Source organism: Musa acuminata, unplaced genomic scaffold, assembly GCF_036884655.1.
Source record: "Musa acuminata AAA Group cultivar baxijiao unplaced genomic scaffold, Cavendish_Baxijiao_AAA HiC_scaffold_686, whole genome shotgun sequence".
Taxonomy (NCBI): Eukaryota; Viridiplantae; Streptophyta; class Magnoliopsida; order Zingiberales; family Musaceae; genus Musa; species Musa acuminata.
The window spans coordinates 108-13,438 of NW_027020922.1; the positions used below are offsets into that span (position 1 = coordinate 108).

General features: G+C 31.1%; 1 protein-coding gene across 1 annotated transcript; it reads right to left on the reverse strand.

Annotated features, from left to right (window-relative positions):
• Positions 1-1,553: 1,553 nt before the first annotated feature.
• On the reverse strand, positions 1,554-4,495 carry LOC135663190 (NAD(P)H-quinone oxidoreductase chain 4, chloroplastic). Its single transcript, XM_065176772.1, has one exon. The coding sequence runs from the start codon at positions 3,670-3,672 to the stop codon at positions 2,260-2,262; it is 1,413 nt and encodes a 470-aa protein (XP_065032844.1). The 5' UTR covers positions 3,673-4,495; the 3' UTR covers positions 1,554-2,259.
• Between the last annotated feature and the right edge of the window lie 8,836 nt (positions 4,496-13,331).

The following is a 13,331-nucleotide window of genomic DNA, read 5'->3' on the forward strand; positions in this document are numbered from 1 at the left end:
TTTTTTAAGATGAACGATTCACATTAATTAATGTATTGAACTCCTCAATATCAATATGAGTTAGAACTAGCTGTTGTAGTATGTAGATGTGGTATGTAGAATAAAGGTATGTATATCGAATTCTGAATATTTTTTCTATCTACTTTTTTCACAATAGAAAAATATTTTTCTATTGTGAAAAGTAGAGTATGATTACGATAGAAATGAAAATTCTTTTGTTTCTTATATGCCTAACAAAAACCTAATTAGTTTGGTAAATCTTACCATTATGCATTATATATATAATGAAGAGACCATTATATATAATATGAAGAGTATTAATACTCTAATGATACTAAGGAATGATACTAAGGTGTCGAAATCGTTAGAAAATTTCAAATTCTTTTGATTTAGTGATGAAATTGTTATACATATGAAATCCTGGTTATTTAATCTTCTTCATTGAAAAAAAAAATATTTTTTTTTTCATTTTGTTTGAATCTATGAAATCAAATCGGATAAATAAAAAACGAATCAAAAAATAGAAAATGAACAATTCTTAGTTCTATACCTCGACAGACAACAAAACTATTGAGTTCTAACTGTTTTGGAAGAACTTAGTTTCTAGTACGCGAAAGTTTATTATTAAAACTAAACTTACTAAAACTAAACTTACTTTATTATTAAAACTAAACTTACAATGATCCCAACTAAAGATTCTTTTTTTGAATAGAGATTCAAATAGGAATTTAAATGAATTTTGATTTATCGATTCTAATGTTTACTAAACTATATTGAATCCTTGATTCTCGACGATTCAACATGAATTGACTATTATTATTTCAAGTAAGCCGCCATGGTGAAATTGGTAGACACGCTGCTCTTAGGAAGCAGTGCTAGAGCATCTCGGTTCGAGTCCGAGTGGCGGCATCCTTGAAATCCTAGAAAATAAATCCTCTAAAAGAGACACAATGGATCCTATAATGTATTCAATTCTCGATTTAAATTCTCTAATGGGACCCCTTTTTATGATATTTACAACTTTAGAACATATATTAACTCATATCTCTTTTTCGATAATTTCAATTGTGATTACGATTCATTTAATGATCTTATTAGTCCGCGAAATCGTAGGATTGCGTGATTCATTGGAAAAAGGGATGATAGCCACTTTTTTCTCTATAACAGGATTATTAGTTTCTCGTTGGATTTCTTCAGGACATTTTCCGTTAAGTAATTTATACGAGTCATTAATCTTCCTTTCGTGCAGTTTCTCCATTATTCATATGATTTCCAAGATGGGGAACCATAAAAATGATTTAAGCACAATAACCGCACCAAGTACCATTTTTACACAAGGCTTTGCCACGTCGGGTTTTTTAACTGAAATGCATCAATCCGCAATATTAGTACCTGCTCTACAATCTCAGTGGTTAATGATGCACGTAAGTATGATGTTATTAAGCTATGCAGCTCTTTTATGCGGATCACTATTATCAGTCGCTCTTCTAGTCATTACATTTCGAAAAAACATCGATATTTTTTGTAAAGGTAATAATTTCTTAATTAAACCATTTTTCTTTGGTGAGATTCAATATTTGAATGAAAAAAGAAGTGTTTTTAAAAACACTTCTTTTCTTTCATTTCGAAATTATTATAAATATCAATTGACTCAACGTTTGGATTATTGGAGTTATCGTGTCATTAGTTTAGGATTTACCTTTTTAACCATAGGCATTCTTTGTGGAGCAGTATGGGCTAATGAGGCATGGGGATCTTATTGGAATTGGGACCCCAAAGAAACTTGGGCTTTTATTACTTGGACCATATTCGCGATTTATTTACATACTAGAACTAGAATACATATTAGAAGTAGAACAAATCAAAGTTTGCAAAGTATGAATTCGGCACTTGTGGCTTCTATAGGATTTCTTATAATTTGGGTATGTTATTTTGGAATCAATCTATTAGGAATAGGTCTACATAGTTATGGTTCATTCACATTAACATCTACTTGAATAAACTACACAGATAAATAATTGAATAAACTACATAAAGAATACATAAGAACATCATCCCATATATATATAAAAAGCTTCTTGTTTGTGCGAGTTTTTGAGAACCGTTTGAATCATTCCTTATTCAAAACGGTTCTCAAAAACTCAAAATGCATCTCATTACAATTCTAATTCACTTTATTCTTTTGCATTGTACAGCGAACGATTTTAAAAATCTTAAAATCAAAGACAAAAATTATATTTCCGTATTATTAATGAAAGACTATCGATGAAAGTAATTAGATAGGATAGCTTGCACCCTGTCAACTGATAGCGAGAGAACGAAATCCGGATAAATACCAATACCTATTACGGGTAGAAAGATACAGATTGAAACAAATAGTTCTCGTGGTCCAGAATCCGCAAAATTAGAGTTTGGAACATTGAATAGCTTGTATCCATAGAACATCTGACGTAACATAGATAATAAATAAATAGGAGTTAATATCATTCCAATTGCCATTACAAAAGTAATTAGCATTTTTGGCATTAAAAGGTATTTTGGACTAGTAATTATTCCAAAAAATACTAATAATTCCGCAACAAAACCACTCATTCCTGGCAATGCAAGAGAAGCCATCGAAAAACTACTGAACATGGTAAATAGTTTTGGCATTGGGATCGATACCCCCCCCATTTCGTCGAGATAAACAAGACGTATTCTATCACAACTCGTTCCTGCCAAGAAAAAAAGCGCAGCACCAATAAATCCATGAGAGAGTATTTGTAAAATGGCACCGTTGAGTCCCATTCCGGTTATAGAACCAATTCCTATAATTGTGAAACCCATGTGAGATACAGAGGAATAGGCTATTCTTTTTTTTAAATTCCGTTGACCGAGAGAGGTTGAAGCTGCATAGATTATTTGAATCGTTCCCACTATTACCAACCAGGGAGAAAATATAGAATGAGCGTGGGGTAATAATTCCATATTGATCCGAATAAGTCCATATGCGCCCATTTTTAATAAGATTCCAGCTAGAAGCATACATGTACTGTAATGTGCTTCTCCATGGGTATCTGGTAACCACGTATGTAGGGGTATAATCGGCGATTTGACAGCATAAGCAATAAGGAATCCAAAATATAATATTATTTCCAATGCCACAGGATATGATTGATTAGTTAATTTTGAAAAATCTAATGTGGGTTCATTAGGGCCATATAAACCCATACCTAGAACTCCTATTAAGAGAAAAATGGAGCCCCCCGCAGTGTACAAAATAAACTTTGTGGCCGAGTAGAGACGTTTCTTTCCCCCCCACATGGATAAAAGTAAATAAACAGGAATTAATTCTAACTCCCACAGCATGAAAAAAAGTAAAAGGTCTCTAGAAGAAAATAATCCTATTTGACCGCTGTACATTGCTAACATGAGAAAATAGAACAATCGCGAATTTCGAGTAACTGGCCAAGCCGCTAAGGTAGCTAAAGTGGTGATAAATCCTGTCAGTAAAATAGGTCCTATGGAAAGCCCATCGATTCCCAGTCTCCAGTGAAAATCAAAAACATCTATCCATTTTAAATCTTCCTCCAATTGGGTTAATGGATCGTCCAATTGGAAATGATAACAGAAAACATAGGTTGTTAGAAGGAGTTCCAACGAGCATATACATATAGCATACCACCTAAACATCTTATTTCCTTTATGAGGAAGAAAGAAAATGGAAGAACCGACGGATATCGGCAAAACAACAAGTATTGTTAACCAAGGAAAATAACTCGTGATAAAGACAAGATACGTTTGACCAGAAAAACCCGTGCTCGGAATAGAATAATATATTTTCTCGAGTACGGGCTTTTGTCGGTAAAGAGGAATCAATTGATTCAAGTGGATTTTTTTGTAACGTATCAATAACCTAGACCCATGCTGCGAGTTGTTTCATATGATAAATAAACACGGACACTCAAAAAATCCGTGGGGCAGGCGGATTCACATCTCTTACAACCCACACAGTCCTCGGTTCTTGGTGCGGAAGCAATTTGCTTAGCTTTACATCCGTCCCAAGGTATCATTTCCAATACGTCTGTGGGGCAGGCTCGTACACATTGAGTACACCCTATACATGTATCATAAATTTTTACTGAATGTGACATTGGATCTATAAATTCCAGATTTTAACATCAAAAATTTTCAATCTGGTAGAAAATTAGTATTTATATTATAGACACCAGACGAAGCAGTGGTTTATTAAAATTTTAAGAATCAATATATTTCTAAATCTGTTCATGAGAAAAAGCCAAGAGACTTTGATTTCCGTTTCAAAAATCATGATCATACGAGTCACATGTGTAAATAAAAATTGGCCGACAAAACAAATTGATCAATCATTCAAATCAATATTTCAATATTCATATTTTCAATATGAAATATGAATATATAAAAATAAAACTAAATTAGTAATTTAATTTATTTTCGTAATATGATTAACATATTATTATTTAATAATATTATTTTTATTATTTTATTATAATATTTATAATATTATGCAGTATATTATTATATAATACATTTATATTATTATATAATACATTAAAAATACATTAAAAACATTAAAATTTAAATACATTAAAATTAAATAAAATAAACAAATAAAAAACGAAATAAAAAAATTATAATACCAATTAAATTAAGAATATAATTATTTTTCATTAATGGAATATGAAAGTGAAAGAATAGAAATAGAAAAATATTCCAATTTCATTTATATTTTCTTATGCTTTATCATGTTGTGTGGTGTCTTGATTTATATGATCATTATAACTGATTATTCAATATATGATCATGATAATTATCACTAATTATTCAACAAATTCGATTGATTGATACGAGTTGATTTTCTGTTTCGATGAATCGACGAAACAATAGCTAGACCAATAGCTGCTTCAGCAGCTGCAACAGCTATAATAAAGATTGAGAAAATGTTTCCTTTTAATTGGCGACTATCAAATATATCAGAAAATGTTACAAGATTAATATTAACCGAATTTAGTATAAGCTCAAGACACATAAGTGCTCTAACCATGTTTCGACTTGTGATCAATCCATAGAGACCGATAGAAAATAAATAAACACTCAAAAAAAGTACATGCTCGAACATCATTGACTAACTCCTTATCAATCTCGATTCATTTCAATATGAACAATTGAAGCGATTCGATTTTTTATTTATTTAGAACTTCTAAAATTCTAAAAACTTTTTAATTCTTTTAAAATTCTAAGTATTTATTATTGGCGAGCCATAGTAATTGCACCTATCAAGGAAACTAAAAGAATTATAGAAATTAGTTCAAAGGGAAGATAAAAATCTGTCGATAAATGAATCCCAATTTGTTGAACGTTACTTATTAGGTCCTGTTCTATAATCTGGTTTGATCTTGTAGTCCAAATAATTCCGTACCATGACGTATCTGGTATAGTAGTAATTAGTGAAAAAAGAATACTTGTACAAACCAGTGAAGTGACTCCATCTCCAATGGTCCAAAAATACGAATCATTGGAATATTCTGAACCATTCATGAACATTACCGCAAATATGATTAAGACATTTACGGCTCCCACATAAATAAGTAGCTGTGCGGCAGCTACAAAAAAAGAGTTCGATGGAATGTAGAATAAGGATATACAAACAAGAACCAATCCCAATGAAAAAGCAGAATAAATAGGATTGGTAAGTAATACTACCCCCAGACCCCCTAATATAAGAACTGACCCCAGAAATGCTACAAGAATATCATGTATTGGTCCAGGTAAATCCATTATGTATAATATGTAAAAAAAAAAATATATAAGTCAAATCATGACCTTACTAAATGGTCCAGGAAAGGAAAAGGGTTACCCCATTTTTATTGTATATGATATGTTCCTAATTGAATTAAATCTTAATATGGATTAATTTAATATTAATTTTATATATAGATATAATTATTTTATTGGGCCAATCCTACTTACTTTTTATCCAAAAGAAAAAGAATAAAAAAAGTAGTTGAAATTGTATATTTCGAAATTCCCGTGATAAAAATATTATAAGTTTAAATCAAAGAGTGATTCTCACCAATCTATAGTTACTAATTAAATCTATAGTTACTAATTATTATTTGTAGTTACTGACCAACCAAAATAAAAAAGTTTTGATCTTTTATATCAAAACAAAATCTTAGTAATCGGTAATCGTTCTTGAATCAAAGGGTTTATCTTTATCTATTTTGATTTGAGTCGAATTCATAACTGTTTGAATTGTGTAATCTTCAATTACTGACATTGGTAACCGACTCAAAGCAATTTGATTATAATTCAATTCGTGACGATCATAAGTAGAAAGCTCATATTCTTCAGTCATTGATAAACAGTTTGTTGGACAATACTCGACACAGTTACCACAAAATATACAGACCCCGAAATCAATACTATAATTAAGCAATTGTTTCTTTTTCATATCTCTTTCCAATCTCCAATCAACAACAGGTAGATCTATTGGGCATACACGAACACATACTTCGCAAGCAATACATTTATCAAATTCAAAGTGAATTCGACCACGAAAACGTTCTGACGTAATTGATTTCTCATAAGGATATTGAATAGTTACAGGTAAACGGTTTGTGTGGGATAAGGTAATTATGAAACTTTGACCAATATACCTTGCAGCTCGTATTGTTTGTTGACCATAATTCATGAACCCAGTTACCATGGGAAACATATTGTAGATATCCATAAATAAATTGATGTTTCTTTCTCTTGTTTGAAAGAGGTTATGAATCTAGAATATCGTTATCGTATTCTGTTATTTTATAGTGAAACAAGTTGGGAAGAAGTTGTCAATAATAGATTACCCAAAGAAATAGGTAAAAGAAATTTCCATCCAAGATTTAATAGCTGGTCCATTCTCATCCTAGGTAAAGTCCATCTTGTTGTGATAGAAATGAACAGAAACAAATAAGCTTTAACTAATGTAATAAAGATACCAATTGTCATTCCAAAGACTCCAGCTATTTTTTTTATTCCGAAAAGCTCAGGAATGGATATGTACGGAATAGATAAATTCCACCCACCTAAGTAAAGAACCGTTACGAATAACGAAGAAGCTAATAGATTTAGGTAAGAAGCAAGATAAAATAAACCAAATCTGATACCAGAATATTCGGTTTGATAACCTGCTACTAATTCCTCCTCTGCTTCTGGTAAATCAAAGGGCAATCTCTCACATTCAGCTAGAGAAGAAATTATGAAAACTATAAATCCTATGGGCTGACGCCATAGATTCCACCCCCAAAAGCCATATTTGGACTGTGCTTCAACTATATCAACTGTACTTGAACTGTTAGATAATTATAGTCGATAATAACATTACTGTTTCCATCGCTATTCCAAAACCGTACATGAGACCTCAGCTTCATACGGCTCCTCTATGGCCACAAATAAATGTAAGGACTAGTTCGATATTATCACCCCTTTTCTTTTGGGATAACTAGAATAAAGATATATCAGAGAGTCCGAAATTAAACCAATGGAATTCCGTTTGCTAGAATAAGAAAAAGTGCTTCGGAATTAATCTCATCCCTTATGATAATAAAAATGTATTTTTCTTTGTTCGGTAATAACTCAGCCCTTCAATAAAATACTCGTTATATCAATAAATCTAAAGAATTTAAAGAATTAGGAATTAGTCCATTAATTGTGATAGGAATTCCACCCATATGGATGGGAAAAAAGAATAAATAAATATCTTTTTTTTATTAATTCGATTATTACATTCCATTTCTTTTGTTCCTGTTCTTCTATCTCAGAAGAGGGTACTTTGAAAAAAAAAGAATAAGGGATTAATTCGTTCTGGATAGTCATTTCTTTAATCAGTGAATAGGAGCATACTCTAGATCGGAATCGTAGGGAAGTACTGCTTGATCATTTCTACCAACTTAAAGTCCCTATTTTTATTCGTTTTATAAATTGTAGAAATATCTCTTTTTTTGATACCTTACATTATCTCTATTACTAATCCTTTGTGCACTTTGGTGTTCCTAACCGTCCACTGATTTTTGATTGATCTACGGCATGGTAATAAATACAAGACAGTAATGAAAACTCCATACAGTTGATCTTTTACACCCGCTCCAAGATATGATGACTAATGAAAGAATCTTAATCTTGGGGTAAACAGTTTACACTGCTTATGTTTACTTCAACTTTATTCTTGTACATATGAAATGAGATTTTATCTTCTTACTGCAAACTTCTAAGTTGTTTTGTTTCACTCATATAACTATCTGGTTTAACTCATTGACCCGAATGATGAATAAAAAATAAAATACCTATTCAATACATTACATTCAACTTCTTTCCTTTACTTCTAGGAAAGAAGTATAAAGTTCATGTTCAACGAATCACACGTAGAGATATTGATAACACACATAGAGTTAATGGTATTTCATAACTAATAGATTGAGCAGCAGCTCGTAGACCACCTGAAAAGGAATATTTATTATTCGATCCGTATCCTGACATAAGAAGCCCAATAGGAGCAATACTTGAAATGGCGACCCATAAAAAAACACCTATACTGAGATCGGCTAAAATGAGGCGATACCCAAAAGGAATTACTAAATAACTTAGTAGAATTGATATGACCACTATAGACGGTCCAATACTAAACAAACGAACATCTCCTCTAGATGGGAGAAGGTCTTCTTTAAAAAGTAGTTTAGTTCCATCTGCTAGAGCTTGAAGAATTCCCAAGGGGCCGGCATATTCAGGCCCAATACGTTGTTGTATCGCTGCAGATATTTCTCTTTCTAACCACACAATTACTAGTACCCCTATTGTAATTCCCAATATAAGGGTCAAAATGGGTACAAAGATCCATATGAGTCCATATACTTCTTTTAAGGATTCCGATATAGAAAAAGAATTGATAGTTTGTACTTCTGTCGTATCAATTATCATTTCAACGATCAACCTCTCCCATAATGATATCTATACTACCTAGTATCGTCATGATATCAGCCAATTTCATTCTTTTAACTAGCTGAGGAAGAATTTGCAAATTTATGAAGCCGGGTGGACGAATTTTCCATCTCCAAGGGAAAACACTATTATCTCCTATCAAATAAATTCCTAATTCCCCTTTTGGGGCTTCTACTCTCACGTAAAGTTCTTGTTTCGACAATTCAAAATTGGGTGAAGGTTTTTTACTAATAAATCTATATTCAAAATCATTCCATTCGGAATTTTTTGCTCTATCAAAGCGTCGGACTTCTAAATTCTCATAGGGTCCTCCAGGAATTCCTTCTAGAGCCTGTTGAATTATTTTTATAGATTCCCTCATTTCACCGATTCGTACTAAATAACGAGCTAACGAATCTCCTTCTTTTTGCCATTGGACTTCCCAATCGAATTCATTGTAACACTCATAATTATCAATTTTACGAAGATCCCATTGTGTTCCAGAAGCTCGTAACATCGGTCCTGATAAACCCCAATTTATTGCTTCCTCTCCACCAATAATGCCCACTCCTTCGACTCGCTCCAAAAAAATGGGATTTCGCGTAATGAGTTTTTGATATTCAACAATTCCTGTTAAAAAATAATCGCAAAAATCCAAACATTTATCTATCCAGCCATAAGGTAGATCGGCAGCTACTCCTCCGATGCGGAAATAATTATGCATCATTCGCATACCTGTGGCGGCTTCGAATAAATCATATATCAATTCTCTCTCTCTGAAAATATAGAAAAAGGGAGTCTGCGCGCCGATATCCGCCATAAAAGGCCCAAGCCATAACAAATGAGAAGCTATACGGCTCAGCTCCAGCATAATTACTCTGATATAGCTAGCCCTTTTAGGTACTTGAACATTTTCCAGTTGTTCTGGTGCATTTACCGTTATTGCCTCTGTGAACATAGTAGCTAAATAATCCCAACGTGTTACATAAGGCAGATATTGTATAATTGTTCGGTTTTCCGCTATTTTTTCCATCCCTCTGTGTAAATAGCCCAATATGGGTTCACAGTCAATAACATCTTCACCATCGAGAGTAACGATCAGTCGAAGAACACCATGCATTGATGGGTGGTGAGGACCCATATTAACTATCATGAAATCTTTTTTTGTAGCCGGTACAGTCATATCTTTTCTTCCTTAATTCATTATTTCATGAATTCCTCAAAAAAGTAGGAGGTTCATCAAAATAAAAAATCTAATAACTACTATACTAATTCAAACGATTTAATTAACGATTTTTTGGCTCCCGAATATCCAACTGGTCAATTAATTTCTTATAACGCGCTCTATTTTTCTTTGACAAATAAGCCAGCAGACGTTGACGTTTTCTCAGAATTTTTTGTAGACCTCTTTGTGATAAAAAATCTCTTTTGTGCAATTCCAAATGTGAAGTAAGTCTTCGTATCTTATTGGTGAAACTTAATACTTGAAATTCAACAGAACCCCTGTTTTCTTCTTTTTCTTCTTGTGGAAGAAGTGAAATGAATGAATTTTTGACCATAAAACTTTTTTTATCTTTTTCTTTTCTTTCTTTTCCATGCCATGGATTTTACCGATCAGGAAAAATAAAATAATAATTATTATATTATGTCAATTTTTTTTAATCTAGTACACGCAAAAATTTAGATTTATCCGTTTCTATCTAAATCAAATTTTCCATTTGATTTAGATAGAAAAGAAAAGGATAATATATTTCTGCATTTACGAAAGAGAATGATTTCTTTGCACCTAAAAAGATTCTGTAGATTTCTTTCTAGATTCAATTGAATTGATACACAAGTAAATACGTATCATGTACCAGAACGTAACACACCATATGCGTACATCTTTCGGTTTTTATTTACTGAAAACGGCATGTGATATATAGGAAATATACTATTAAATAATTCTGAATCGTGGATACATACGTATCCTTGACATACTGAAACGACTACCATTATTGGTATCAAACCAATAGCGATTCATACAAGCTAAATCTTCTAATCGGTAATTGGGCCAAAGAAACAATTTGCATTTAATTAATTTATTTAAATCCGTATTAAGACGTTTGTCCTCATTCAAAAATTGTTCAGAGTTTCTTATGTTGTTTTCGTTGCAAAATACTGGATTTCTATTCACAATATCCCGATTATGAGAGTTGAAACAAATTAGAATTCTCAATTCTCTACGACGTCTAGGAGATAGAATATTTTCAGGAACAAAGAAATTATAATGATCTTGATCCCCATTCACAAATATATTGCCATGTCGTCCAGTGGATTTTTTCAAATTATTCTTATCAACATATCTTTTCTTTATGTATTTTCTATTAATTTGGTGTTTACTCTTATCGATCAATGAAATACTTATGGTTTGATATATAATGAATTTTCCATCCCTTCTTAAAGATAGACGAATTGGTTCGATAATTAATATTCCCCTTTTTATTAATTCTGTAAGAGCTAGATCTTTCTGAATCAGCATTACATCCAGATGCATCTCTCCTCTTTGAATCGAGGATATAGCAATTTCCCTTGGATTTATCAATCTAAGTAGGAGACAATATATCCTAACATTATTAATAATTTTTTGATTCAAGGGGTCATCCCATCTTAATTGAAAAATAAAATATTTTTTCAGGAACAAATCTAGTTCTCCTTCCTTATTTTTCTTGGATTGTTTTTTTTTTTTTTTACCTTTTTTAATGTTTGATCTCGTGCAATCCTCTTCAAGATATTCCTTTTGGTTTTGTTTTTGTGGATCTGATACAAGATTTGATTGACCCTCTTTTTCTTGGTTGGAATTTTGAAATTCTATTTTAACGGAATCTTTGATGTTTTGATTTTGACTAATATTTTTTTTATTTTGATTTTGACTAATATTTTTTTTATTTTGATTTTGACTAATATTTTTTTTATTTTGATTTTGACTAATATTTTTTTTATTTTGATTTTGACTAATATTTTTTTTATTTTGATTTTGACTAATATTTTTTTTATTTTGATTTTGACTAATATTTTTTTTATTTTGATTTTGACTAATATTTTTTTCATTTTGATTTTGACTAATATTTTTTTCATTTTGATTTTGACTAATATCATTTTCATAATAAATATTAGAAAGAAGTAATTTGATTGGTATGATCCACGGTTTAATCTTATATGCATCAAAAGGTAACACAAATTCTGGGAAGAACCAAGGTTCTAGATTTGATATGGTAGAATAATTTCGATTCATTCCCATCCAATCAAAAATTTTTTTTTGATGAGTCTTAGTCTTAGTATTTTTATTAGTATTTTTATAAATTTCGGTACCGATATACATATCGGTCCAGTCCTCAATATCACTATTGTTCTCAATATCACTATTGTTCTCAATATCACTATTGTTCTCAATATCACTATTGTTTCTAAGGCAAAAATGAAGAATTCTATAATCCAAATATTTTCTATCCAGATTTTTATGGGTATCAATAAAATATCCTTTTTTTAGGTAATCATCAATAGTCATATTTAGCAATACATAAAACGATTCGGGTTTCAGTGTGTATGAGTCCTTACTATCCCCATAATTTATATATTCATGTGATAAAAGATCATATCTGTAGTGTTTTTTAAATTTTTCTTTTTGACTCATCGATAAATCCACTGCACAAAAATTTTCATTCATGTAATGAATTAATCGGTCTTTTTCTTTTTTATATGAATACAATTTCATTGATTCTTTATTTTGAATAGTACAACGTTGATTGACTCTATTTCGCCATTTTTTCGGTACTAATCGAGACCATTTGCTCCGAGAAAAATTATATTGATAATGACCCTTTAACCAGTTTTTCCATTTATTCATTCCAGACTTATTAATTTTCTTATGCCTTGATTTGGAATCAAACCTTGATTTGGAATCAAATATTCCTCGTGTCATACAATAATACTTTATCTTGTCTTTAATAAAAGGATAGGTCCCGTGATCGTGATATTGAAGTACAGATCTCAGGTGATGGTTGTTAAATAATTGGGTTTGTGACAATTTGTAAAATACATATGCTTGGGACAAGGAAGATAAGTCGTGATAAGTGTTTAAATCATTTCTAATATTAGGATTAGAAAAGGACTTTTTTATAGTCGAAATAAAGTTCATTGTATCTTGATCTGTTTCATCAATTCCTTCTTGATTTCTTTCATCGTTGTAAATGGATTCATTGATAATTGTTTTTTTTAAAAGTTGTGCATTAACCTTAGAAATGGTAACCATACATTGCAAGATATCTATGTATATTTTTTCAATGAAAGATTTCATAAAATAATGTGATTTGCGT

What these genes read in the sequence shown, in the direction of transcription:
- LOC135663190 (XM_065176772.1), bottom strand. Translation starts at nt 3,672, where the DNA reads ATGTTTAGGTGGTATGCTATATGTATATGCTCGTTGGAACTCCTTCTA.